At 51.2% G+C, this 26,839-nt stretch overlaps 2 protein-coding genes across 3 annotated transcripts in view; both read right to left on the bottom strand.

Moving 5' to 3' along the window:
* RABL6 (RAB, member RAS oncogene family like 6) overlaps positions 1 to 19,861 on the bottom strand; it is a 54,358-nt gene extending 34,497 nt beyond the window's left edge. For both annotated transcript variants that reach the window (XM_034067589.1, XM_034067588.1), the window contains exons 1-5: positions 19,408 to 19,861; positions 13,913 to 14,047; positions 6,864 to 6,911; positions 1,489 to 1,541; positions 252 to 343 (exon numbers count right to left, since the gene is read on the bottom strand). In XM_034067589.1, coding sequence (XP_033923480.1) covers positions 252 to 343; positions 1,489 to 1,541; positions 6,864 to 6,911; positions 13,913 to 14,047; positions 19,408 to 19,537 — 458 coding nt within the window. In that variant the 5' untranslated portion in view covers positions 19,538 to 19,861. The remainder of the gene's footprint in view (positions 1 to 251; positions 344 to 1,488; positions 1,542 to 6,863; positions 6,912 to 13,912; positions 14,048 to 19,407) is intronic.
* Positions 19,862 to 20,663: 802 nt separating this feature from the next.
* AMBP (alpha-1-microglobulin/bikunin precursor) lies at positions 20,664 to 26,340 on the bottom strand. Its single transcript, XM_005141837.4, has 10 exons — positions 26,233 to 26,340; positions 25,660 to 25,802; positions 25,247 to 25,323; positions 24,640 to 24,753; positions 24,145 to 24,246; positions 23,573 to 23,610; positions 22,404 to 22,482; positions 22,148 to 22,315; positions 21,854 to 22,030; positions 20,664 to 20,710 (listed from the first exon to the last, which is right to left on the bottom strand). The coding sequence occupies exons 1-10, from the start codon at positions 26,338 to 26,340 to the stop codon at positions 20,679 to 20,681; spliced, it is 1,038 nt and encodes a 345-aa protein (XP_005141894.2). The 3' UTR covers positions 20,664 to 20,678.
* Between the last annotated feature and the right edge of the window lie 499 nt (positions 26,341 to 26,839).

Raw genomic sequence — 26,839 nt, 5'->3', positions numbered from 1 at the left:
CAGCCTCAGAGAGCAACACACCACAAACTGTAGCCCACGGGAGATCACTTGTATAAAACAAGCTCAGGAGAGGAGTATACTAAATAACATGTCAGAGGATAAAGCTATTACTTGAAGGGATACAAGCTTGCTTCAACTCATTAGGTCGGTTACCAGCTCCACAGCCCATATGGGAATCACAAAGTCTAGAGTCATTCATTTTCACTAAACAAGTGAGAATCCCTTGGCACATGCCACTGAATGTGTCTTACCACTGCTTGGTGATGTCAAACATCATCACTACACCATTGCAGTTTTTATAGACATCCAGGAACTCTGCATCCAGAGCCATTTCTGACTCTGCCTGAATAAAAAACAAAGACAAAGAAGCAGTAAATAACCTGGTTCAGGCTTACACACACAGCTACTGTGCTCAACAGGCAAACTTTCTGAAGTGACAGTCACTATATCCGTGGCTTTCACATTATCACCATTTAAGCAAGATAACTCATGCTTCACAAGAGTAGCACATGAAACACCCCTCAGTCACTGAAAAAAAACATGTCTGACAGCAACTGCTACTGCACTGGTAAGATCAAGGAATCCCAGGCCAGTTTTGTCAGAAGGAACCTTAAAGCTCAGCCAGCTCCAACCCCTGCCACAAGCAGGGACCCCTTCCACTGGAGCAGCTTGCTCCAAGCCCCTGTGTCCAACCTGCCCTTGAACACTGCCAGGGATGGGCAGCCACAGCTTCTCTGGGCACCCTGTGCCAGTGCCTCAGCACCCTCACAGGGAACAGCTTCTGCCTAAGAGCTCAGCTCAGCCTCCCCTTGCGCAGGTTCAAGCCATTCCCCTTGGCCTGTTCCTACAGGCCTTTGTCCCAAGCCCCTCTCCAGCTTTCCTGCAACCCCTTTAGGCACTGGAGCTGCTCTCAGGTCTCCCCTTCAGGAGCCTTCTCTTGTCCAGGCTGCCCCAGCCCAGCTCTCTCAGCCTGGCTCCAGAGCAGAGTTGCTCCAGCCCTTGGAGCATCTCTGTGGCCCTTATCTGCACGTGCTCAAGCTGGAAGGAAGCTGCTCTTACAACAAAGTGCAACACTTCTATTGCCCCTTCCTCCTCTTTATTTCAAATGGTGTTAAAAGGCAATTGTGAGCCCAGTTTTAAGGAGCTGCCATAGAACAGGGCATCAAGTGACTTCTTCAGGTCTCACAAGAAGCTCGTTACAAAAGGACTTCCTGCCACTGACCACGTGCAGAGAGGTACAAAGCTACTGAGTAAAGCTCTGGGGCACAGTCATTCCTATAGGACAGAATGACAAACAGCAGGAATGTTGTGGTGAGGGTGAGAAGAGGGATGAAATGCAGAGGCAAAAGCGTGACAAGCATTACGGAACACAGTGCTCCTCATCCATCCGGCAGGCTGGCCTTAGAGCAGGAACAAATATAGCACTTACTCTCCATGGACCACAAGAGGCCTCCCGCCAAGCACAGACACACGTTCAGGGTCACTCACCTCCTGAGGGTCATTCTCCAGCTTCAAACCATCGCCTCGTTTTTTGCACTTTCCTTAAAAAGAATTGTAGGAAAAATAGAAAAAGAAAGCAGCAGCATTACACTGGGCAGAGACCTCCAGGAGGGGTCCAGGTAGGACCACAGAACTTTGAACATGGCCTTAAAGCAGATCCAACTTCTACTACAAGCATGGGGAATAGGGCGGGCTGGGACAGGCATGCCTGGCTGAAGAATCCCAGCTACTCTAATTCAAAGATCAATAGGAGGAAAGTCTGGGGTAGCTTAACCCATGCTCTTCACAGCATGGAGTCACAAGGACTGAACACAGGGTTTGGGCCACTCCCTGGCCACAAAGAAAGCTGCTTCATTGCACTTCTTGCTGCATTTATGTGGAAGCAGCAAAAGGTCATGGGGCTGTTCTGACTGAACTGCACAATATGCAGAGTCTTCCCAAGAGACACTGCTGTGCCATGTCACTGGCCTGATGCACACTGGCTTGCAGGTGACGGGGATCTCAGAGCCCATCAGGTGCTTTGGGCTGACTTGTGACCAAAAAGAACAAAGGGGTGTCAGGAAACAATGAGAATTTTAACAAAAGCCAGAAGACAAGACAGAGCTTATACAGGGGAAATCCAGCAAAATCAACTGTGGCAAGGGGGCTGTGGAGAAGTAGAGGAGAGCCAGCTTGCATGTGCATGAAAGGCAGGAGGGTCAGGGCTGCTCATCACCTCTGCCAGGTTAAAGCAATTCCTACTTGTCCTGTCCCTACAGACCCTTGTCCCAAGGCCCTCTCCAGCTTTCCTGCAGCCCCTTTAGGCACTGGAGCTGCTCTCAGGTCTCCCCTTCAGGAGCCTTCTCTTGTCCAGGCTGCCCCAGCCCAGCTCTCTCAGCCTGGCTCCAGAGCAGAGCTGCTCCAGCCCTTGCAGCATCTTCAGCTGAAGATCAGATCTGCAGTTATGTTTCACAGGTACCAGATGTTACTGACAGCAATTAAAAACTGCACCTCTGAATTAACTCCATTCTGTATTTTCCTGTTCTGTAATGACAATGATGAGTTAACTGAATTATAATGGCAGACACCTGGAATTCCTCCTCATAACTTCCAGAAATACCCTGTGTCACTGACAACAGACGTATTGGCAGCTTGGATGCTCCTGCAAAAACCCCTCCCACTGACTCTTGAGAAGACTGCAACACAGGGGACCGAAACACCTCCTGCCAACTACCCAACCTGCTGATTGCCATGGACTGGCTGCTGTAAACCTCCTGGTTCTGCCAGACCCTGCAAGTGAAATAAAATGCTTCATTCCTTCTGCACATAGGTCAAGGAGAAACAGTTATGGAATAGAGTTATTCATGGAAGTTTAAATGCTGCAGGGTACAGCAGGAGATTCCAGGCCATTCCCCTGACAGTGTGTTCGGTGGGTGCTCCTGGGCATCCACATGACTGTTGGCATCTGAAAGTAGCAAATACGTTAATCCTGATCCTTCCCCTCTCATGCAGTGTGTTTTCCTCCTTTTCCTGGAGGATCCACCTATGGGCTCAGACTTCTCCCAGAGTAACTGAACGTGTGGGATGTCAAGGATGCCTTTTCCCACTTCAAATAAATTCATTTCAAGTCAGTGGCATTCCTGTGGCTTCTCTGAATACCAAGACATCAGCACAGTGACCACTAAATAACACTTGGCATGACCTGAATTTCTAGGTGTGTAAATAGAAGCCCAAGCAACTACAGGTATTCTTCACTGTCCTTCCATCCTGAGCACTAAAGTCTCTTTCTAACCCAGACACAGTGATAACCAGTGCTCAGAGACTGAACACACACCCCTCCCTGCTTATGGCTTTATATGTGTATCAACAGGAATGAGTAATATTCTGTCTTACATGATGCTCAGCACTGCTGTAAAGGGGAGTCATCGAGAAAGCAGTATCAGGGCTGAAAAGCGCATGTGTGTATGTATTTATGCTCTGTGTCTATTTTTGGAACCAGAACTGCAGAATGAGCTAGATAAAGTTGAGATGCATGCATTTTCACAAAGATGCAATTCAGCCTGTGAAAAATGCACAATGGAGATTGTGCTGTTATATGAACACGGTCTCCTCTTTAAGGTCACACTGATGTGTGATCCAAAAAGCCTCAGTTAGAAGGCAAGGGGCTTCATGCTGCTATTGCCCAGCTTCTCTGCCTAGAATGATGACTGCAACTTATTTACAGGCATGACAGCAACACTGAAACCAAACAACCTCACAGCACTGCCCCACAGCCTACAGACCAGTCCTCACTGAGCATCAGAAGACTGGGTTTGTGGCCAACCCCTGAGAGCCTCTGCATCTCTGTGTCCCATCGGTTCTAGTGTGGGATAGAAGGATTCAGTCCAACTTGCCAACAAATGCTGTCCACAGCATGAGGGAGATGCCTCTGTTCACCATTCACCAAACCAGGTCTTGAATATTTGCATCCCCAGAATTATCTAACTCAGGGCATCTGAACAGAACAGAAACATTGATTCTGATCTTTTCTCCTTCTTGCATCTCACCTCTGGGAGGGAGAAGGTGCAGGGCCAGGAACCTCCAAGGAGGGAAACAGTTAATGCTATTATGGGAGCAATAGAAAATTAATTATTATTCGATTCCCTTAGTTGGTGTATGAGAAAAGATAAGGAACCAAACTAGCACAGGTTACAAGATGGGGTCAGAATTGTTCCTGAATCACCTGCATTCTAGCAGCTCCTCTGCATTCAGGATCTGTTACAGCTTTAGGACCTGCAGTAGTTACACAATGTGCTGCAAAGCCAGAGATGAGTCAGGCTGTGACTTTTGCTGAGATCTCCTTCCTGTGTTCTGTTAGTTCCAAGGGCAGCAAAGGAGTTGGTATTTATGACACACTGCACAAAACTCAATGCAATCCATGGCTGGGGGCAAGCTCGACTTGGTTTTTAACAAATGGCATCATTACCCAAATGAGTCCAGCTCTGTGAGCAGGCCCGAGGAGGACACAGCAGGAGGCAGGGAAGTCTGCAGGGAAGCCTGTGCTCCAGCGAGTCTGTACATCAAACCAGCAAAAACCCCAGAGACAAGCCAAAGGCAGGCAGAGCAGTAGAGCAGCTGCCATCCCCCTGCTCCACTGCCCCAACCAACCTCACAGCTCTAACAGATCTCCCCACACTTCCAAAGGAACACCTATGCCCCAAACACCACTGAGTGAGCCACCAGCAAGGCAGCTCCACCAGAGCCACCTGCTGCCTTCCTAAGGCAGCCTGGAGGGAAACCCCAGCACACTGCAGAGCTGGCAGGGGGCATGTGCTGCACATCCACATCCAACTGCAGCCCAAACAAGCACAGCAAGTCTTTCAGAGCGCAACTTCTTGTTTCCCAAATCTCCGGTGCAGGTTCACACGCTCAGGAATAGCAACACGACAGAGGAAAGGCCAAAGCTGCTTTACAGGACTGAAGTTGAGAACTGCAGTTTATGGGTACATGTTTTAGACAGTCTGGCTGTATCCTCACATCAGCCTTTCAATACCTGCTCAGTCCTAACAGAAATAAAGGACTCCCATTTTTCTCTAATGAGAACAATTTGCCCCAAATGGAGGAACACTGGCAAGAAGAATGTAGCCTGGCAAATAGTACATGCTGAAATGCATGTTCAGAGCACGCAGTTACAAATCCAGCCTGATAAATGCAGCATTCTGCCTAACTCTAAATATGCACATTAGCCAGGATCTGGTAGGCAAGGAAGAAAAGGATCAGGTGTTGTTAGCACTGTGCTGCAGCAACACTTGGTATTTCAACACTAAGAGTCTACAGTTGAATTACTGTTGCTCTCACCAAAAGCATCACGCAGGAGGAATTTTTGTCCTAAGCACACAGAAAGAAGAACAAAGATGTCATGAGATAACATTCAGATGCAGGTTACATATGAGCAAGCTCTTAGTGCTTAATTGGCATCTTTTCCTAAAGTTGTACTTACCAAGGCTCCCCAGTGCTATGGCAACAGGAAAGGATTTGATTTTTGTTATGTGAGGATGATCTGAGTTTTTACACTGCACTGACTGAGTACATTTGATTACATAAAAAATCCGTATCTGTGGTCCCTAAGAGGGATCTTAACAGAATGAGGCTTATTTCAAAAGAATATAAAGTGGCAAGATGAGAGTCTCTTGAGGTTTCTCATACATGCTCCACTGTCAGCAAAGAAAGCAGCACCAGAAGAGCTGGTATGAACATCTGCACATATCAAATCCAATCATTTTGCCAAAAAAAAAAGCCAAGCATCTAGTCGAGAAGATGAGAGCTCAGAGAAGCCATTCACAGGAGTCAGTGCTGGAACACATGGTTCCCAAATTCACTGGCTGTCTATTCATCCCAAAGTTGCAAGGCAGTGAGAAAACGGATGTTTTGCTCAGATCTGAAAGTGCCACCAGCTCAGGCTGCAGTAAAGGCAGCAGCAGCCAAACCAGGAGTTCAAGTTTCAGTGACTGGTCAACAGGTTTGACTGGCAGAAACACACCAATGAGGAGCACAATCTGCATGGCAAGAGATGCTCCCTTGTGAAGCTGCCTTCCTGACCATACTCAAATCAGAAACCTCGCTGGTAAAAAAGGATCCTTAAAAGCCACAAATCTGCATTTCAGGCCACAGAATGAGCTGGTTGGGCTCAATCTGCAGTCCAGCCTCTTCTAGGCACAGATGCCACTGCATCCAGGCTTGCACTGCATCCACACTGCATCTTCACATGTAGTTCTGAGGGTTTTAGTTTTATAAACTAGAACTTTATACTCTGACAAAACCTGAAAACTAATGAAGAATGTACTTCTACATCATGATGCTCTCCTTGGCTGAGCATTTAGAAAAGGGTTTGGACTACATATATTGCATTTTCTGTTCTAAATTAAAGTAATTGGCTTCTCTTTTATCCATCCCTCCTGCATGCATTATTCACTGCAGATAACATTTTACCAACTTAACAAGAGCATTCCTATACAAGAACAGCTTGACAGCACTTTCATAAACAGAACCAGGAACTCAGTAGCTCTCTAAATATATAAAACTATAAAGGAGAGAAGATGAAGTTTCTAATAAAGCTCAGTGAACGCACTAAGCAGCAGCCTATTTCATGGAGCACATGAGCCAACTGCTTCTGAACATTGGGTGTGATCTGAAGTTCAAATCCCAAATAACAGACTTTAGCACAGGAGACTCCTAACTCCTTTCCATATTTTTTTCAGGAAGTAGCACCCACACACTTGGAAAACATCAGTACAAACGTTTTTCTCCAGTGGAGGTAAGCAGCTATTCCTGAATTCCATGCGAGGTTTCAATTAAAACTGTGCAAGACCAATGAATCCCCACAAGAAAGGAAGTGAGAATCTTACCTTTGTCAACGACATCCCAGACTTCAACCTTAACAATATCGTCAGTGGCTGAAAGCACAAGAACACACATGTTAGGAGGGGTTTCAGTTAATGACCACACTCAATGCTCATCAGAGCTTCCCCCAGAGCCAACACCAGCAGAGCAGCAGATGAGTGGAAACCAAAAGGATTTCTTGAGTTGGAAGAAAATCAAAACACAGCAAGGCTGAAGACCCATTCTCTACACCAAACCATGTTAGCCAAAGGACTTCAGAACTTGCTTACACAAATGCCAGCCACATTTCCTCCATGGTTTATGTCAGATTTGAAACTTTATAAATACTTTGTTTAGATTCTTTTCATACAGAGAAGTTTCCATATTCTTTCAAAACCAATATAAAATACAAGTTGAAGCACAAGGCCTGGTCTGTAAATGAGGTGTACAACTGGAAAAAAGAGGAATACACACATCTAAGGAAGATCAGTTACTAACAGCATCTTCCTGCAGACATGACAAATGGTGCAGACAGTCCTGCAGCTACAGAAAGCCATTTCCCTGCTCCTTTCACATTGTGTGTTATGAAAAAGAAGATATTACCAGCAATTTTGGCTCTTCACAAGCTGCAGCATCAGTAAACTGCAAGCAGCAACACATAACTGAGTTGCTAAAAGCTGAAGCAAGACAATTGAAATTCTCCCTGCAGAGCCAGTGCTGGGGTAGTGACCCCCTGACTAACTGCCAGCACAAGGGGTGGGCAGCCTTGGCCAGATGCTTCTGCCGAATCCATGTAAGAAGCCCAAACTCCATGAAGCTGTTCCAAGGAACAGCTCCTGTTTGGAAATGCTATGGGCTACAGAACAAAAGCTTGTACTTGGAGTAGCAATGCATATAAAGCAATGGAATAGGAGGATAATGTCTCAAGAGTAGAAAATAATATCCTAGGATGGCATAAGACTATAGCTAAGTGTCACTGGCCAGCCAGGAAACATTCCCTCTGCAGAATTCCCTTTGGCTTAACTGAAATGTTTCAAAACATTGTAAAGATTATGCATAAAGGAAAACTTGGATCCTCTGCTTTTGGAGAAAGATCCTGTTTACATTTATGCATGAAGCCAAATCAGTTAGATCACAGTAACTCCTGCTCCCCTTCCCTTTGCCAGCAGGTGGTGGGGATGGGTTGAACAGGAAAGGTGCCCAGGCTCAGCCCAGCCAGTGCATCACAGGCTCCGGTGGGACTTGAAACCCAACAGCAGGCATACAGCAGCCCTACACCTGCATAGGACCACTGAATCAACCAGGGTGGAAAAGACCTTTAGGCTCATCAAGTCCAACCCTTACCCCAGCACTGCCAAGGCCACCCCTAACCCATGGCACTGAGGCCTCGTCTCCACGCTGTGTGAACACTTGCAGGGCCAGTGCCTGCAGCCCTGCCCTGGGCAGCCTGTTCCAATGCCTGAGCACCCTCTGGGGCAGGAATTGTTCCTCAGCTCCATCTAAACCTGCCCTGGTGCAGCTTGAGGCCGTTTCCTCTTGTCCCATCCCTTGTTCCTTGGGAGCAGAGCCCAGCCCCTCCTGGCTCCATCCTCCTCTCAGGCACTTGTAGGGAGCCATCAGGTCCCCCCTGAGCCTTCTCTTCTCCAGACTGAACCCCCCAGGTCCCTCAGCCGTTTCCCATCTCTCTCATGCTCCAGGCCCTGCACCAGCTCCATTGCCCTTCTCTGGCCCCGCTCCAGCCCCTCAAGGTCTCTCTTGTAGTGAGGGTTGAGAGCTGAACACAGGATTCGAGGTGCAGCCTCACCAGTGCCCAGTGCAGGGGCACAATCCCTGCTCTGGCCCTGATGCCACACTGGTGCTGATCCAGGCCAGGATGCTGGGGGCTTCCTGGCTGCCTGGGCACAAGCTGCTCATGTTCAGCTCCATCAGTCAGCACCCCCAGCTCCTTTCCCATGAGCAGTTTCCAGCCGCTAGTCCCCAAGCCTGGAGCGTTGCAGGGGGTTGTTGTGGCCCAAATGCAGGACCTGGCACTTTGCCTTCTCAGATATCACCCCATTGGCCACAGCCCATGGATCCAGCCTGTCCAGATCCCTTGGTGGAGCCTTCCTACCCTCCAGCAGATCAACGCTCCCACCTTCTATTGCTGCTTCTCAACTTCTGCTCAAACCATTACACTCTTAGTTGTCCCCTGGCTACTTCTACAGACCTTAAGCCAGACAAGGCTAAAGTCCAGCTGCTCCCTATCACCACTGGCCTGGCACCCAACTGTACAGCTGGCTCCTCACCCATACATGCTGGACTGGAGGGTGCTCTTCCTGTGACCTGGCTGCTCAAGTCCATGGTCCATTCCTGGTGCACAGTGACACTGACAAGCAAGGGGAGGTCTGCCCTAAACTGAGATCCCACAGCTGGGACCAGCATTGTTGCTGCTGTCCCTGAAGGCCAAGGGGACAGAGAGCCCCATCAAGTAATCCCTGGTCTTCATCTCAGTCTTCACTGGCAAAGGCACCACCCAAGTCTCAGAATGACAATGCAGGGACTGTGAGAATGACGACCTTGGGCCCACTGATGGATTTCATCTGGTTCGAGACCATCTTAAGAACCTGGATGTGCACAAGTCCATGGGACCTGATGAAATCCATCCACGGGTCCTGAAGGAGCTGGTGAATGAAGTTGCAAAGCCACTGGCCATCATATTTGAAAAATCATGGCAGTCAGGTGAAGTTCCCGATGACTGGAAAAAGGGAAATATAACCCCCATTTTCAAGAAGGGGAAAATGGATGACCTGGGAAATTACAGACCAGTCAGTCTCACCTCTGTGCCTGGCAAAATCTGGGAGCAGATTCTCTTGGAAGGCATGCTAGGACACATGAAAAACAACAAGGTGCTTGGTGACAGCCAGCATGGCTTCACTAGGGGAAAATCCTGCCTGACCAATTTGGTGGCCTTCTATGATGGGGCTACAGAACTAATGGACAGGGATGGAGCAGTTGACGTCATCTACCTGGACTTGTGCAAAGCGTTCGACACTGTCCCACATGACATCCTTGTCTCTAAATTGGAGTGTCATCAATTTCATAGGTGGAACACTCGGTGGATAAAGAACTGGCTGGATGGCCACATGCAAAAAGTTGTGGTCAACGGTTCAATGTCCGGCTGGAGATCAGTAACGAGTGGTGTCCCTTGGATCGGTGTTGGGACCGGTCTTGTTTAATACCATTGTCGCTGACATGGACAATGGAATTGAGTGTGCCCTCAGCAAGTTTGCCGATGACACCAAGCTGTGTGGTTCCATTGATACGCTGGAGGGAAGGAATGCCATCCAGAAGGACCATGACACGATTGTGAGGTGGACTGATGCCAACCTCATGAAGTTTAACCATGCCAAGTGCAAGGTCCTACACCTGGGTCAGAGCAATCCCAGGCACAGCTACAGGTTGGGCAGAGAAGAGATTCAGAGCAGCTCTGCAGAGAAGGACTTGGGGGTGTTGCTTGATGAGAAAATGAACATGAGCCAGCTGCAGTGTGCACTCACAGCCCAGAAAGCAACTGTATCCTGGGCTGCATCAAAAGGAGTGTGACCAGCAGGTCAAAGGAGGTGATCCTGTCCCTCTACTTTGCTCTTGTGAGACCTCACCTGGAGTATTGTGTGCAGTTCTGGTGTCCTTAGCATAAAAAGGACACGGAACTGTTGGAACAAGCCCAGAGGAGGCCACGAGGATGATCAGGGGACTGGAGCATCTCCCATATGAAGACAGGCTGAGAAAGTTGGGGCTGTTCAGCCTGGAGAAGAAAAGGCTGCGTGGAGACCTCATAGCAGCCTTCCAGTATCTGAAACGGGCCTACAAGGATGCTGAGGAGGGACTCTTCATTAGGGACTGTAGAGATAGGACAAGGGGTAATGGGTTAAAACTTAAACAGGGGAAGTTCAGGTTATGTATAAGGAGGAAGTTCTTTACTGTTATGGTGGTGAGGTACTGGAATGGGCTGCCAAGGGAAGTTGTGAATGCTCCATCCTTGGCAGTGTTCAAGGCCAGGCTGGACGAAGCCCTGGGTGATATGGTTTAGTGTGAGGTGTCCCTGCCCATAGCAGGGGGGTTGGAACTTGATGATCTTAAGGTCCTTTCCAACCCTAACTATTCTATGACTCTATGGTGTCCTTCAACAGGCAGGATTTTCTGCAAAGAGCCAGGAGGTGTTTTCCTTTCTCAGGTGAGAAACTCTGCAGGAGCACAGGAGGAGCCCAGAGCCTGCTTGCTCTTTCTGGCAGTGCCGCATGAACCAGCATATGGGCATTAACAAGGGGCTTCTGCAGGGAAGCTGGAACTTCACTTCAGAAGGCCTCAGGTGACATGCAGGGCTCTCCTAGGAGTGACCCGCTACCTCACACTGGGACTTTGCTCCTGAGCATTCCACTTCCTCACCCTAACACCAAGTGCACCCTCAGTTAAGACTGACTCTTCTGCTGGATAGTGTGAGCAGTAATGATGCCCTGCTGAGCATCAAGCCCAAGCTGAGGGCTTGAAGTGCTTGACCCACAAAGACCTGCTCTGCACCCTTTATCTAAGGGGAAGCACAGAATTCCGCGAAGAAACCGACTGCATGAGAGCCAGGAGAACCATTTTTCCACGAGTGTTTTTTCTCCCTTCAGCACCAGGGCTCCTGCTGGCTTGTAGCCGGTTCATCACCAGCTTCATTCCCGATTATCCTGAACACACAAGAGGATAATTACTTCAGTGCTGCTGTGTTGGCTTTGGTGTGACTCATACATGGCAGCAGCAGTTTACCTGAACAGCTTTGGTGAGGCAGAGCGCTAATCCAGCCTTTTTAATCTGTAACTTGGATCCGTATAAATCATGGATCAAACCACTCCAAAGATGTGTCCTCAGTGGCTATTTGGCCAAGTACTCTGCAGCCAGTGGCACACTAAGACATTGCTAATGGTGGAGAGGAGTGAGAAGAATACAACTGCAGGAAAAGCTCATTTAAAAATAAGAATCCCTGCTTTATGGGGTGTTCACCACATGCGCTCGCAGGCCCTCAGACAGTTACTCTCATGCAACTGCCCAATTCATTTCATCAGCTTTAGTTCACACATCCCCAGGGCAGGGCATTCTCCACATCCATCCCAAAAGTGTTCCATGTCTTTGAACAAAGTAGTTGCCACTTTTATTTCAAGCCCATTCTAAGACTGCCAAACAGAGACTAATACTGATGACTGGCATAAGCTGACACCCATTCCTTAGGTGAGGAATGGCACCTCCTCACTTGGACACACATATTACACATCTCCATCACAGAGACAATTGGCAAAGAAAAGTCATTTTGTTCATTCTGAGTAGGAAGAAATAACTCGAATTTCTCTGTCTGTATTAATCCCCTCAGTATATAATTTCTGAAGATATAACAAGGTACCCTCCATGTATAAAATGTAAATCTACAGAATAGCAGGCAATGCAAAGAGTCCTTCAATATTTGATAGGAATTTAGTTAACATCTGTAAATCTGTGCTGCCCACCACCCAGCAGGTTTAGTCAAGGCAGTTTGAGAGCATGATCACAAGAAAAACAATCTTAATTTCTCCTCTCCGGATTAACTCAACCAACAGATCAGTGATTGCAGCCGAGCCACCTTCCCAAAGTGTCCACCACCCACCTCGGATGGGAAGTGTGCACAGCAGGAGACACCTTACAGTGGTTTCTAGACAGGTATTTTTTAAAGCAAGTTTTAAGAAGGTCAACACAGAATTTCCTACACTGCTGGAAATTATTGCTATGAAAATAATAGTGTTTTACAATGAAAAAACAGCACAAAGGAAAGGCACAATTTCATGCAGAGCATTCCAGATATTTGAACCAGGTCAGCAACATGTCACCTGGAGAAAAGTCCATCCCCATATGCACACATTGCTTAAACTCTAATCAGTGAGCTCTGCAGAAACTTATCAAGAGAGAGCTGATTCATATGCAGGTCTATCTTCAGAAGGGCATGAGAGTCTCGCTCCCATCTCCCTGTGAGCACACACCAGCAGCGCTCACCCTCCTTGCACTGAAGCCTATGAAGCCAACAGAAGCAGAAAGAGCACCAGCCTGAGGCAGATGCTGGTGACCACAGCTGAGGCTGCATGATCCTCATCACAAGCCTTGGGCATCACAGTATCATTCAGCAACACAAATGTGATTGGTGGATGAGATCAATTTGGTGTTGATCCCAACTGCACGTTGGCTTTTTCCCAGCTGTGAGAAGACAGAGAGTACCAGATTCAACAAAAGGTCAGAGTGGTGCTGATGGGAAACATCTGACAGTGACAAACAAACTGCTGACCTTTTCCTTAAAGCAAAATCAGACTCACAAAGCAGTTCCTACTGACTCAGTAGTTCATCCCACAAGGCTGTGGCATTTCTGATCAGAAACCTGAAAACTGGACTAAACGCACTGTTGAACTGCAGCCTTGTGCTATTCCAGTGCCTGCAGGATTTTCTCCAGGTGAGATCCAGGGTTTCCAGAGCAATGGACAAAGGAAAACAAATTCACAGCTCATCTCTCAGATTCAAACAAGCACTTTGAAAGGCTCATAAAATACTTCTGTGCTTCAGTAAGTCAGCCCAGAGTTATTAGTACATTAATTTTTATAAAATCACCTTTAACAGTTACAGGATGTTCTTTATATCTTAATCAGTAAAAAACTCGTTAGCAAAATTTCCCTTACTCCTACACAACAGAGTAAGAGCAAAAGCAGGGCTTAGCCTCAGAGCCAGATTTCCATAACAAACCTCGTTTCATTAACAAGTCAAGCACATCACAAATGTTTCCTGTCATTTGGATCACCTGTTAAACACTTCTCTTGAACTGCAGCTTCCAAAGATGGATCCTTTAGCACTTCCATGGTTTGTGAGTAAAGTTATTAAAAACAGGACTGAGAAACTGTGAATAATCAATTAAAATAATGAGTGATAAGAACCCATTTCCTCTCCCAAGCAGACACAGAAGAAAGAAGCAAATGAGGCCGCACTGGAATTTTTATCCCATGCACTGTCCCGTGACTGTATCTCCCTCCACCCTCTTCCCTCTTACTTTTGTAATTCCAGTGGATGCTGGTGACTTGGATCTCCTGAGTTGGAATATATTCCTCAATAAATTTCTTTCCCTGCAGTCGGTGCCAGAGTGTGGTTTTCCCAGTGTTCCTGTCCCCTCGGATGACAATTTTCACTGGGAAAAGAGCAAGCAGACAAACACAGCTGATTAAACACAAAAGGAAGAACGTTGTGCAAAGCATGTGAACTTCTTGCAAGCATCATTCAGCTGTAATTAGTCCCCCCATATTACACAGGGTTTGTTAAAAACATGAGCCTCAGCCATTAAAATTAGTGTTTATTCAGCTACTCAGAGCAGCTCAGCGGAAACAGCCAGCACCAACTCTTGAGAAGCTGCAGGAGTTCAGCCAGCTGAGGCTCTGCTCCTCTGCGAGCCTCACACCAAACCAGCAGTAGTCTGGCACTCCCCTGGGAAAGCCACTAAGGAGCAGGGACACAGGGAGCACTGACCATGCAATTAATGTAGGAATAGTGGGTGGCTCTTCCAACACTCATTTACCAAGGAATAAAGGAAGTGTGGGCACAAGGATTCTCCTGGACACCTTTCACATCATGGGCAATGTGACCACAAGCCAAACACTTTATCCCATAAATACAACAGCCAAAGTGAGCAGCATGGCTGCATGGTGGCCATCTCCCCTGGAGCTGGGATGTCTTTCAAGGTTGCTCCTGGAGGCACAGAGATGTTTTACAACAACGGACCTTTGGACGAGTACATTCCAAGCTCTCCCTGGACTGCACACATGTGACAATCCCCTTGAGCAGGGAACCTCTCAAGGTTTCAGACTCCTTACTTGACACTAAGAGATCCTTCCTTGCCCAAAGCAAAGAGTCCTTTTACCCCCCCAAACCCTGGGTGTGTGACTGACAACACGTTGAATTAATACTAATTAAATCCATACTCAATATTAATTTTGTAAATGTTGTGTAGATAATTCCACTAGACATTAACCACTGTCCAAGTCTGAGGCTAAGACTGGACCTCCATGTACTAAGCTCCATCAGAAGTGTGGAAAGCAAAGGGATCCACTTTGACCCCCCTGACTCGATGAACAGTCTCTCTCACCATTAGAGCCACCAGTCTTTGTACAGATCATTTTAGCTGGATTCTGATTCCATTGTCCTTTGTACTTTTCATCCATGTAGTAAGTCACAGCATGAACCTTGTCATGAACTGTGAAGTCACTTTGACATCAGATTAGAACTACTGGTGCTAATACCATAAACAGTGATACTTTAAGTGATCTAAATCACTAATGCATGACATCCTTCCATGCTCCTGCCTTTTCTACCTCTATCCAGCCCTCAATCCCACTCTGCCATACCAACCCCAATCTGCTCAACCTGACCTTGAACACTGCCAGGGATGGGGCAGCCACAGCTTCTCTGGGCACCCTGTGCCAGCACCTCAGCACCCTCACAGGGAAGAGCTTCTACCTAAGAGTTCATCTCAGTCTCCCCTCGGGCAGGTTAAAGCCATTCCCCTTGGCCTGTCCCTACAGGCCCTTGTCCAAAGCCCCTCTCCAGGTTTCTTGTAGTCCCTTTAGGCACTGGAATACTGGACCTCTGCAGGTCCTCCATGTGTCAGAGGGACAGTCCCAGCACAGGAGCCAGCCCTTAGCTGGTTGTAGGTGTGGGTGCACTCTCACCAACTGCAGCCTTGGGTAAAGGTTCCACTTCCACCCACTGGGCTCACATTGGCTGCTGAGGCCATTCAGCTGCTGGAGCACCACATGCCTGGGCCTGTGCCTTAAGCAGGGGAGGTCAGTCAGTGAGAAAGTCATTCAAACTCTCCCAAGGAAAGGGAGAGTCCAAAATATTATGAACTGTACACAGCCAGCAAAGCAACTTCTGTAGAAATTAACATCATGAACTTCCCAGAGCCAGGCCTAATGCCTGCTTGTTCTTCTGATAACAGGACTTTCCCAGTTACATTATGTGATTACTTTTGTTTTTTAAATACTATCCTTGTTTCTAGTGGCATTCACAAGGCTATGGGAAGCATAAGCTGACTTAACAGAATTCTTCTGCTTGCCTTTTGAATAGGTGCCGTTATCTTCTAGAAAATGGGCCACTCGGGGACATTTGATGGCATTCAGGTGATCAGCATTCGGTTGCGCAGCATCTTTTGGGCAACGAAATGCGAGGCTGAAGGCTGCCTCCTGTTGGAACTCAGAGGTTACTGCAGCATCCCAGAGAAAAGGTTAAGAGGGAAACTTTAAGGTAAAACATCTTCAAAGTCTGTGGAGGAGTTTTGTCTGGTGAAGGTTTATGCTGCAGTTCCCCTGGGCTCCTGCTGTTGTAAAATGAGAGGTGCTACTGTTTATTCTCTTACAGAGTTGCTTATTAATATAGCAGAAGGATAAGAAAGGCAGAAATCAACACAGTATTTATAGCCTGCCTTCACTCACAGGTGCCAGAGCATCTCTGCAGACACAACAAACCATCTCCTGCAGTTCCTGCCACCCGGTGTGTGTGATTCCTACTTACAGATGGTGAAACAGTCAAAGGAAGATTCCTTTGATTTTTCTGAATGAATGCATTGAGCCCGTGACACAGGCAAAAGGACTTTCCATGTGTCCCCTCTGAAACCCAAGCACTGTTAAGAATAAAGTCCAGAGCAGAAGGTGTATGGATGGATCTGAGCCTTCAGCACTTCTGTGTCTTCTGCTCCTGTCACTGATCATCAGTGTGACTCCCAGGGAATCCTTTCACCAGTGTAACACAGCAAGAACTGCTCATCTCATCCTTCTTTGCCTTACATGAACTTTCATGTTTGAGTAAGCAGATGCTGGTACTTCCTCCTGTAATTTGCCTTGTAATTTGTTCAAACAAAAGAACAAGATCCACCTCCTTTCCTCCACTGAGCTCAATCCCTCTGGCCTGTGCTACCTCCCTGGCACAGCAACCAGAACAGTGATACAGCCAACCTAATCCAAGATTAAGCTCTCCCAAGAACTAAAACTGTGGAAGACTGGTTACCAGTGCTTGGAACCAGGATCTTCCATAAACATCCAAGCCATTGGATACATACAACATATGATACAGACCCACATAATTTTCCTCTCTGTACCTTACATATTGCTTCAGGGACCTCTGGTGTTATTTGGGCCACGGTGTGTAAAACGCAGGAGCTTGGTGTGGATGCTAAGGAGAACAACTAAGGAGTGTGTGCTCTGGGATGCAGTATGGAAATGCTCTTGCTCTAAAGTACAGTGTCCCATGCAGAGGAAGGGGCAGCTGCTGAGGACTAATACTGCCTTTTGCTCTCATCATTCCATTAGAGAACCCACCCACCCTGCAATACTCTTTCTCTTGAGTACTTTACAGAGTGGGTGAGAGAATGTCAGAACACATCACTGGTTCAGCTTAGAGATGCACACTATCCAGTGCAATTGCACACCGCCGCCTTCAGAATCACCCCAACCAGGGCTGTCTGGTTACAAAGTGCACTTGACAGCCTGTTCTGAGCCCCACAATAAGCCAGGTGACACAGCCCATATCCTGGCTGTCTGCTGTCCAATTTATCAGCAAGCAACCCATGGCATTCCAGCACACTACCTGGGAAGGAAGCAGCTTCAGTTCATGATTAGTACTGGTCTGTGAAAGCAAGGAATGTTTCTGTAGAACCACTCATCACAGCACCTTTTGCTTTAGGTTTAGGCAGCGCCAAGGGAACTGAGGAGTTGTACAGACCCATGTGTGTTAACAGAGACCACCAAACACATGGTGCATTTGCTTCTGCTGAACACCATGTCTTTGCTAAGAAAGGAGCATTGGCAATGCACAGGATTTGCACTCTGTGCTTCCTGAGCAAAAGCCCTTGCAATGGCATTCCTTCACCTGAGCCCACCTCACTGTGCTGGAGCCCACCCCATCTGCCCATGGCACAGCTACAGAATGTGCTTTGATGCCCTTTTGTAAGCCTGTACTTCCTATAAATATCCTATAACTGGGAAGAGTTACTATGGAGACTGGAAAGCTTCCCCTCAGGCAGTGACAGTGGGCTGCAGTTTTATTGCAGACAGGAAAGCAGCAGCTAGAGCACAAATCCTGGTCACACAGAGCACAAACCATATGGCTTTCCCAAGGCTTTTGGTAGCAATCCCAAAAGCAGCAGAGCCACAGCTGGCAGCTTGGCTGGGGCAGTTCTGGCCTTGCAGGTCCATGTCCACGTGGGGCCGCCAATGCGGTTGGACCATACAGAGTGGAGTGCTGTGCCAGTAGGATGCAGCTGATCTGGGCGCCTGCACCACATGGAGAGTCAACTCCTTCCTCCTACATAATTCACAGCCTGGTGTCAGGTACCTGATCCCCAACAGGCACCAGTGGATGTGTCCTGGCTGCACAGAGCCTCTGCACAGGTCAAGTCTCTACTGAGCAGATGGGCAGGTTTCTGTGTGATGATGCAGTGCTGCGTTCCACAGCACAACAGTTCCATCCCCTGCCTCTCACTGGGAATCGAGTTTCTTACAGCACCACAGTGCTTCTGCTCACATTCCTGACTGCTGAGACACTCCTGTTTTAAATTGAACACTACTGGCATATCTCACAGATGTGCTATGGAGAAAGGCACCAAATGCTCTCCCTAGTAAAGCAGAGCTTCAAAACAGCAGCTCAAAAGCACAGTTGATAGTGACAATACTAAATAAAACAGGAAAAGCCCCAGGCCCCAACGTGTTAATGTCCCCCTTCATGTTCTGTTTCAGACTAAGATACAAGACCAGCTCTATGCCTCCACACATGTGCCTTTACAGGAGTCATTCAGTGCCACGTTTACACATCAGTCTCTTTCCCAGCTACCAATCTTCCGGCCTTCCGCAGCCTGACTCCACTGCCTGCGTGGATTCAGTGATCTCCTAGCGCTCCTGCTCCCACCTCTGCTTCCAGCAAAGATTACATTAATCGCCTCACAGTTGTTACTCTGGGATGTATCTCATACACTTGCAGTGCCTTCCTGAAACACTGTATTGGAAATAACCTTTACTGAGTCCCAAGGGCAAAACACTGAAGGGAAAACAATTTCCCCAACAAAGGAGCAAATGTATTAGTTGCAGCAAAGATGGAATGAAACGATGTACCAAGGGCACATAGAGACATACATCAGCACCTTGCACTGAGGCCTGGCACGGCAGAGCATTTCAACAGACCCTTATCATCAACCACTACAGCTCAATTACACCCACCCCCCGGGCTGCAGGGCCGCTCACCCCCACCGCGGGCAGTGACTCCCTTGGTGCTCAATGGCCAAAGCTCGCTCTTACAGCTCGGTCTGTGCCGCCGCCTGCGGCGCGCAGGCAGTGCCCAGACCCCTCTGCGCCGCGGGCCCCGGACACACAGACCCGAATGTCCCGACCCCACCACCCCGCAGCACTGAACCGTCAATGACAAACGTGGCTCCGGGCGGACAGCGGCGGCAGCCCCGGCCCGCGCACCCCACACACCCTTGCACCCCGGGACGCGGCCCCCACTCACTGTTGTACTGGACGCCCTTGGCGAAGCGCCGCTGCAGCGCCTGGTTCATGGACTGCAACCCCGCGGGGATGTTCTTGTCCCGGACCGGAGCCTGCTCCGACCCCACCAGCTTCTTCAGGGCCGAGAACATCTTTGCGGTCCCGCTCCCGCAGCGCCGCGGGGAAGGGGCTGCTCCGGGCAGGGCAGGGCAGGGCTCGGGGCAGTCAGGGCAGGGGCAAGGCTGCGCCTGCCATGAGGAGCCGCCCGGGCTCGGCACGGCCCGGAGCGAGGGGAGGGTGCTCTGAACAGGGGCCCCGCCGTGTGCTGGGAGCGGGCGCTACCCGGGCATGGCCCGGAGCGGGGCGCAGGGCGGTGGGGCCGGGAGAGCGGTGGGTCAATGGGCTCGGGGCTCGGCTCAGCCCCGCCGGGCGCCGCGGCCCGGGGCCAGCCGCGGGGCTCCCGCCGCCATCTTGCCTCTTCCGCCTCGCCGCCGGGGAACACGGCGCACGCAGCGCTGGCTACGGCGGCCGGCAGGGGCCAGCAGGGGTCAGCAGAGCGCTGAGCGCGTGTCATGGGCACGGACCTGCCAGAAGCCAGCCCGGACCTTCCGGAACCCCCGCGGAACCCCCTGTGCCCCATAGCCCCTCACCCCTCCTGTGCCATACAGCCCGATACCCCACAACACTTCTAACCCCCTTCTGGCACCCCTACAGCCCCTTGAGACCCCCATAACCCCTGTAACCCCCTCCTGGGACACCCCCATTTCCCCTCATGACCCCAAAACTTCCTCCTGTAACCCCTCAGGGTACCCTTGGACACCCTGTAATCCCTTTCTGAGATCCCCATGTAACAGTCCCCATATGATCATCACCCCTCCCCATGGACCCCAGCCAGTGTCTTGGTCCCCAGTCCCACAGTGACCCTGCAGCCGTTACTCCCTTCAGGGAGGAACAGGCACCGTTCGCTCCTTGCTGGGCCCTTCCCGGCTGCCCTTCACCATCCCCTGGAATATGGGGGGCTGAGCCCCATCAGAGAGATGCTCTGAGTCCCTCGGTTCACCCATTGTCCCCCCAGCACCTCAGTGGCCTGAGGAAGAGGCAGAGACTCGGTAGGGAGCACCCAGGAGCCCCACAAATCAGAGGAGATCCTACCCCACAGCATCCCACATCCCTCCTGGACCCCCAGCTTGAGGACAGACACTGGGCTCATTGGTCACATTAGAGACATTTACTGCTGCAGCTGCCTCCTGTGGGGCCTGGTGCTGGGTGTCAGGAGCTTGTTTTCCACCCACATCAGTTTGACAGATGTAGAAACTCCTCATCCTCTGCAAGTGGAGAGATGTGAAGAGTGACGGACAGACCCACAACCCCCTCCTTGCCTCATGGACAGTCAGCGATGGAAGCTGCTGCCCACTTGGTCAAGACCCTCTGTGCACCCCTGTGCTGTGCTGGGATGTCACATTGTGTCCCATCACCTGCCCTGGTTGTATTAATGGATTTGCCCTAAGACACTTTACTGTGGCCCCATCTCCCATCTGTGGGTAGCTGTAAACCCGAGCTCCTGCTCTGATGGGAACAGACTGTGGTTACAGAGCCACAGAATGGTTAGGGTTGGAAGGGACCTTAACATCATTCAGTTCATACAGCGGCTGAAGACCCCTGAGCTCGCTCCTCCCTGTCCCACTGCTGAGAACCTGCTTGCCCGCTTACCCAAGGGGTGAGCAGTGCCAATGGTGTGTCCCAGGGAGGTTCAACACAGAACCCTCTGTACTGACGGGAGCTGGAGGCTCACATGAGGGTGCACCCAGGCAGGGACCCAGGTTTGGGCCTTATTTGGTGCCAGGGTCCCTGCACCACCCCAACTCTTTCAGCCACTCTTCCCTCACTGGCATCCCCTGCCTGCATGCTGTTTGTCACCTCTGCTGCTCCCCACTGCACTCTAGCCTGTTCAGTGCCATTCCCACCTTTATCCAGACCATCCTGAGGTTCAGCTGTGGCTCGGGATGTCTGCGGGATGTCTGCCCCTCTGTGATACTGGCTGTAGATTCATTAAGGTGTTCAAGGCCAGGTTGGACAGGGCTTGGAGCACCCTGTTCTAGTGAAAGGTGTCCCTGCCTATGGCAGGGGTTGGGACTGGATAAGCTTTCAGATCCCTTCAACACAAACCTGTCTGGGATTCTATAAAGACCATATTCCTTAGTCCATCAAAGTCCCTGACCCAGGACAGACCCACCCCAGGCACAGCACAAAGCTGTCACAGACCCATCACAGACAGACCCGTCCAGACCCAGGACAGATCCATCCCAAGACCTGCTCCAGACCCAGGACAGCCCTGTTCCCACCCCAGGCAGACTCAGCACACCCAGAGCAGGCAAGGAGCTGCGGACTGCTGTGCCAGCACAGCACAGCGCAGTGCAGGATGCGGGCAGGGTGCTGGATGCAGGCAGGGTGAAGGCAGGGGCCGGTACCTGCCAGCGGAGGAGCTCCGCAGTACTCTTTGCACTCCTTCTCCGAGTAGAACTGGTTCCCGTTGCCTTTGCAGCCGCTGTAGCTGAACGTGATGCACTTGCCCTGGGCCGCATCAAAGGCCCAGCGAGTCACTGGGTTCTGGCAGGGCCCGGGGACGATGGGCATCCGGCAGGCAGCTGCGGGACAGGGGGGGTCAGGTGCTCAGGGCCCACACATGGGCACTCACATTCCTCCCGTAGCCCGGCCCCGCAGGACTGGCGCTGATCCCCGCGGGCCGGGCGCTGCCGCCTCACCCTCGCTCCGGCACGCCTGCAGACATTCCTTCTCCGAGTAGAAGTTGTTGCCGTTGCCCAGGCAGCCGCCGTACAGGAAGATCTCGCAGGCCATGGAGGAGGAGTTGTAGAAGAAGCGGGAGAGCATCCCGCTGCAGGGCCCGGGGTCCCGGCTCAGCCGGCACGAGTCTGCGGGAGGCACGGCACTGGCTGGCACCGGCAAACCGGGATGTGGGACACGGGAATTCCCGACGGAGCCGCCTCCCCAAACACGTACCTTCCTTATTGCCGATGTAAGGGGGCAGGGGGCCCGCGGCCGAGCCCTCCTCGGGGGGCAGGACTGCTCTCCGTGCCCGCTGCATGGGGAGGAAGCAGAGAGGCTGCTGTCAGCCCCCGCCCGTCGGATCCGCTGCCCACCCCACTGCCCCTGCACCCCCGGGATGGGCCATGCCAGGGCAGAACTGCGGGGTACTGCTGGCTCCCAGCACAGCTTCAGTCACTGATGCTGGGTCACCTCATGGCTTTTCCAGCCCTGTGCTCATCCAGAGTGTGGGCCAGGGTCATGTGTTATGGATATAGGCACCAAAGTGCCCAAGTAATTCCCTTCTGCTGGGAACATGCCTATGCTCTTGCTGATGCAAGGTGATGTGTTACCTACTTTCCTGTCAAAAGAGTTGCTTCTCCTATGGAAGACCCATCTATGATCCCCCAGAATCATGGAATGGTTTGGGCCGGAAGGGACCTTAAAGCTCCTCCAGTTCCAACCCCTGCCACGGGCAGGGACACCTTCCCCTAGGGCAGCTTGCTCCAAGCCCCTGTGTCCAACCTGGCCTTGAGCACTGCCAGGGATGGGGCAGCCACAGCTTCTCTGGGCACCCTGTGCCAGCGCCTCAACACCCTCCCAGGGAACAGCTTCTGCCTAAGAGCCCAGCTCAGTCTCCCCTAATCTTTCTAAATTCAACCCTGTGATACTGGGAGTGCTGAGTGATGGCAGCTGAAGGACCAGTGGAGCATGAGCTGCCTCCCAGCCCTTCAGAGGGGATGTGCAGCCTGGCTGGGACACCCCTACACAGGCAAAGAGCAGGGAGACATGAGGCTCTGCATGCAGCATCTTTCATGCTGTCAGAAATACCAGAGTAGGAAAGAGCTGTTGCCTTCTGCTTGCAAATGAGCCCTGGTGCCCTCCCAGCCCCACGAGCCCCAGCCTGCAGCCTGCAGCTGCCTGTGCACCATCCTCACAGTCAAAACCCATCAGTGGGGTGAAAGAGTGACCACTCTTGAGTCACCACCAGGGAGTGATCACTCCCTGGTGAGCAGTGGAGCAGCTGCTCCAATAACATGTCCTGCCCACAGAGCCTGGTCCCAGACACCAGCTCTCTGGGGGGCTTGCCTAGAAGGGATGTCCCAGTCGTGATCCATGTCAGGGGGTCCCACTGCAGCACTCACCTGTGGGGCGGCTGTGGTCTCCTGAGGAATGCATTCACCTGGCCCCAGTGACAGAGAAAATGAGGAGCATCAGAGGGGGGTTCTGACAACCTCACCTCACCGTGGTCCTGCGATGTGCACACGCAGGGACACTCCCATTTCCGCTCCAGTGTTCTCACCCTCTTGCTGCTCCCCATCTCCCCCTGACAGGAGCATCACCCTAGAATCCCCACACCCGCCTGCATCACACTGACACCTTCAGATAACCAGGCTGAGCAGGGAGGTCCTGTGGTCCTAGGAACACCCACCCATGGGCAGCAGTGCTGAGTGTCCCTGGGTGTCCTGTGCCCTCATCCCAGCACAGCCTTGGAGGTGCATTGAACTGATGGCCCAGCAAGGATCCCACTGCCTGGAAAGCCTGACTGATATGTGGCCTTATCTCCTTCCCACCCCATCCTACAAAAGCTCTCATCTCTCATCCCTCCACCCTAACCATCCCCTCATCTCCCCAGCCTCACACATCAAGGAGCAGGCCCAGTGCACCAGTACCCTGGGTGAGAGGCAGCAGGAGCATGTGCCTTATGGTGGGTTACCTCTGTTGGCCAGGACGAAGATGGAATCTGCAGGGATGCCCATCTCCAGAGCCAGCTGCTGGAAAGCCTCAATGAGGTCCTCCCGCAGCTCTGGACTCCTCCCTGTGCAAGGGAACAAGCTGTGAGTGGGGTTGGTATAGGAAGGGCTCTGGAGGGAGCCCCCCAGCCCTACACCAATCTGCAGACCAGCCACCTGGACCTTCCCAACCTCTCTGTGATTCTTAACCATGGTCTGGGTTTCTTCCAAGCAGCTCTTGCCACCTTCACCCCGAACAACAGGTTGTTTTGGATGTTCATTCTGTTACATGGCTCTAAGCTGAGCCGTAAGACTCCACCACTGCAGTGCCAAAGATGATCTGGTCCAAGGTACCACTTCCAAAGCCATGGTCAGGTCCCTCAAGGTCAAGGGACCTGAGGAGCCCTTGGGGGTGGTTTCTGAGCTGCACTGGTGCACCCCAGAGCCTGCTTACCCACAAGTGCCATAACAAGACGTACCGTATAGCTTCAGGGTTGTGCTTGGGCCAAAACTGCTTTCTTTCCGCATCAGAATGACAGCATACTCTTCGTAGTTGGTGCGGAGCACATAGGACTGGATAGACACATCCCATTCTGTGGGAGACAGAGACACAGGGGACATCATTCCTGCCCCTTAGGGAGAAATGTGGCAATGTAAGACAACCCCAGAGCTGGGGGCTGAAACAAGGCAGCTAATTCCAGAAAAGAGCTGACTGTGGGGATGCATCCTCTGATACACCCTGACTCCATCCAGGCTCATCTTAGTCAAGGGGATTGGAAACCAAGGGCTGAGGACAACTGGGACACCATCAGTACTCCAGAAATGTGGTTGGTGAGAGCCTACCCTGGCTCAGGGCCATGGGGCCAGGAGGGATCTGCTGGAACATCTCATAGTCCCGTGTCTATGCAGGGACAGTGCTGGAAAAGCCTCTTTCCCTCTGCTGCATGCCATAATTTGCCTGGAAATGGCCCAAACTGTGGGGTGCCTCCTGAGCCCTGTCTTGCACCCCTTCCCCTGCTGTGCCTGGTGCTGGCTCCCATCAGCAGCCCCACTGCAGGGTGGCAGCGAGTTACCCCAGTTACTTACTAGGGTTGTAGTAGGTGTATTTGCCAGGGGTGCTGGTTTTCTGGTACTCTCCTGAGACGAGTGTGCAGTCACCCTGCCTGCAGGGAGCAGGAACACAATCAGCTGCTCAGAGTGACCATCTCTGCTGGTTATTGTGCGAAAGTCATGTCTGGGACACTGAAGCCATGGCACAGAATCACAGAATCAACCAGGTTGGAAAAGACCTTTAAGATCAAGTCCAACCATTACCCCAGCACTGCCAAGGCCAGTGCTAGACCCTTGAAATTCCCCTGCCCAAGGCATTTGGGTGTTTGAGCCCAATCCAGCCCCTCCGAGGGCTCTGGTGCCAGCCAGAGCAAGAAAACCCTTTATCCTGTCCCAGCCTCTGGGAGATGCAGCACCCCTGGGTGGGGAGGCTTGAGCACTGCCCCTACCGCAGCCTGGTGCTGGCAGTGCTGATCTGGTCGGTATTGGAGCCAGGGCCCAGCACCAGTGTGCCCATGCTGAACTTCTCCTTGTAGTTCTTCATCCACCTGCAGGTCGTGCCGACAGCGACATCGTACCACTTCCCGTACATCTGTAGGGACAAGAACAAGACATCTCCACCACAAGCCCTCTCCTCCAAAGTGGGACATTTGGTTTTCTGCAGAGCTGAAACATTTATGGGACAGAGAATAATGGAGGGGTGATGGTACAGTGGGCCCAGCTCAGAGCTGCCACAGGAGATGGGAAATGGATCAGCACCAGACCTTCCGGCTGGGCAGGTCACTGACATCCCATGGGATTCACATGGCCTGGCTGCTCGGGCTTCAGCTGCCCTGCCTAGGTGTCTGCTGGGGTGAGCACATACCAAAGGACACCCCCTGCCCGGCCATGCTGCCAATGCCTGTCCAGCACAGCCTAATGTGGGCATAGGGAATATCGCTCTTCTTGCAGAAAGAAACCAAAATAGAGCTTTCCCCCATCCCTTCTGCCCCCAGAACAAAGGCACCGCAAGCTGCCATTACCCGTTCAGCCTCAAAATTCTCCTGTACTTGAATATCCTTATCCTGGTCCCCGATGGGGGTCCCGTTGGCCACAGCAATGAGGAGGAGGGAAAGGAGACCCCAAAGCATTGTGTCTGGTGGCTTCGAAGTGCCGCTGAGCCTCGGTGTGCCGGTGGGTTCCCGGACTCTGTGCTCTGCACAGCAGTGTGACCTTCAGACTGCGGGCACTGGGGCCGGCCAGGCTGGCTGGGGGGCCAGGAGGGCAAGGTGCAGCTCTGCAGGGCCTGGCCATGTGTCCTGGGACAGTGGGATGTGCAGAGAGCTGGCCTGGGGTGTGGGAGGGATGGTGAGCATCCTTCCACTGTGGCAGGCTGAGCTCCTCACCCTCACCTCCTCCTACACCACAGTATAGCCCAGACATGGGGCCAGGACCTGTCTCTCTCCTCTGTTCTGCCTTGGGATTCACATTCCTCCTCCAGTGTCCTGCAAAGAGCCTGGATGGTGGCTCCAGCCCCTGCAAACCAGCCTGAACCTGCAGAGAGGAGAGGATCAAGGGGTCCCCAGAACTTACCCCAGGCTGCCTGATACTGACCAGCGTTCATAGAGAGCAGAGCTTGAGCTGCTGCTC

Source organism: Melopsittacus undulatus, chromosome 11 (assembly GCF_012275295.1).
Source record: "Melopsittacus undulatus isolate bMelUnd1 chromosome 11, bMelUnd1.mat.Z, whole genome shotgun sequence".
Taxonomy (NCBI): domain Eukaryota; kingdom Metazoa; phylum Chordata; class Aves; order Psittaciformes; family Psittaculidae; genus Melopsittacus; species Melopsittacus undulatus.
Note: the sequence above shows the minus strand (reverse complement) of the source record. Positions and strands in the feature narration are given on the sequence as shown.

Excerpts from the sequence above, each read along its gene's own strand:
- AMBP (XM_005141837.4), bottom strand. The coding sequence starts at position 26,340 with ATGCTTTGGGGTCTCCTTTCCCTCCTCCTCATTGCTGTGGCCAACGGG. Across the intron at positions 22,316-22,403 it reads TTACATCGGCAATAAGGAAG|ACTCGTGCCGGCTGAGCCGG; the intron begins GTACGTGTTTGG and ends TGCCTCCCGCAG. Across the intron at positions 20,711-21,853 it reads CGGAGCTCCTCCGCTGGCAG|AGGATGAGGAGTTTCTACAT; the intron begins GTACCGGCCCCT and ends CTCCACTTGCAG.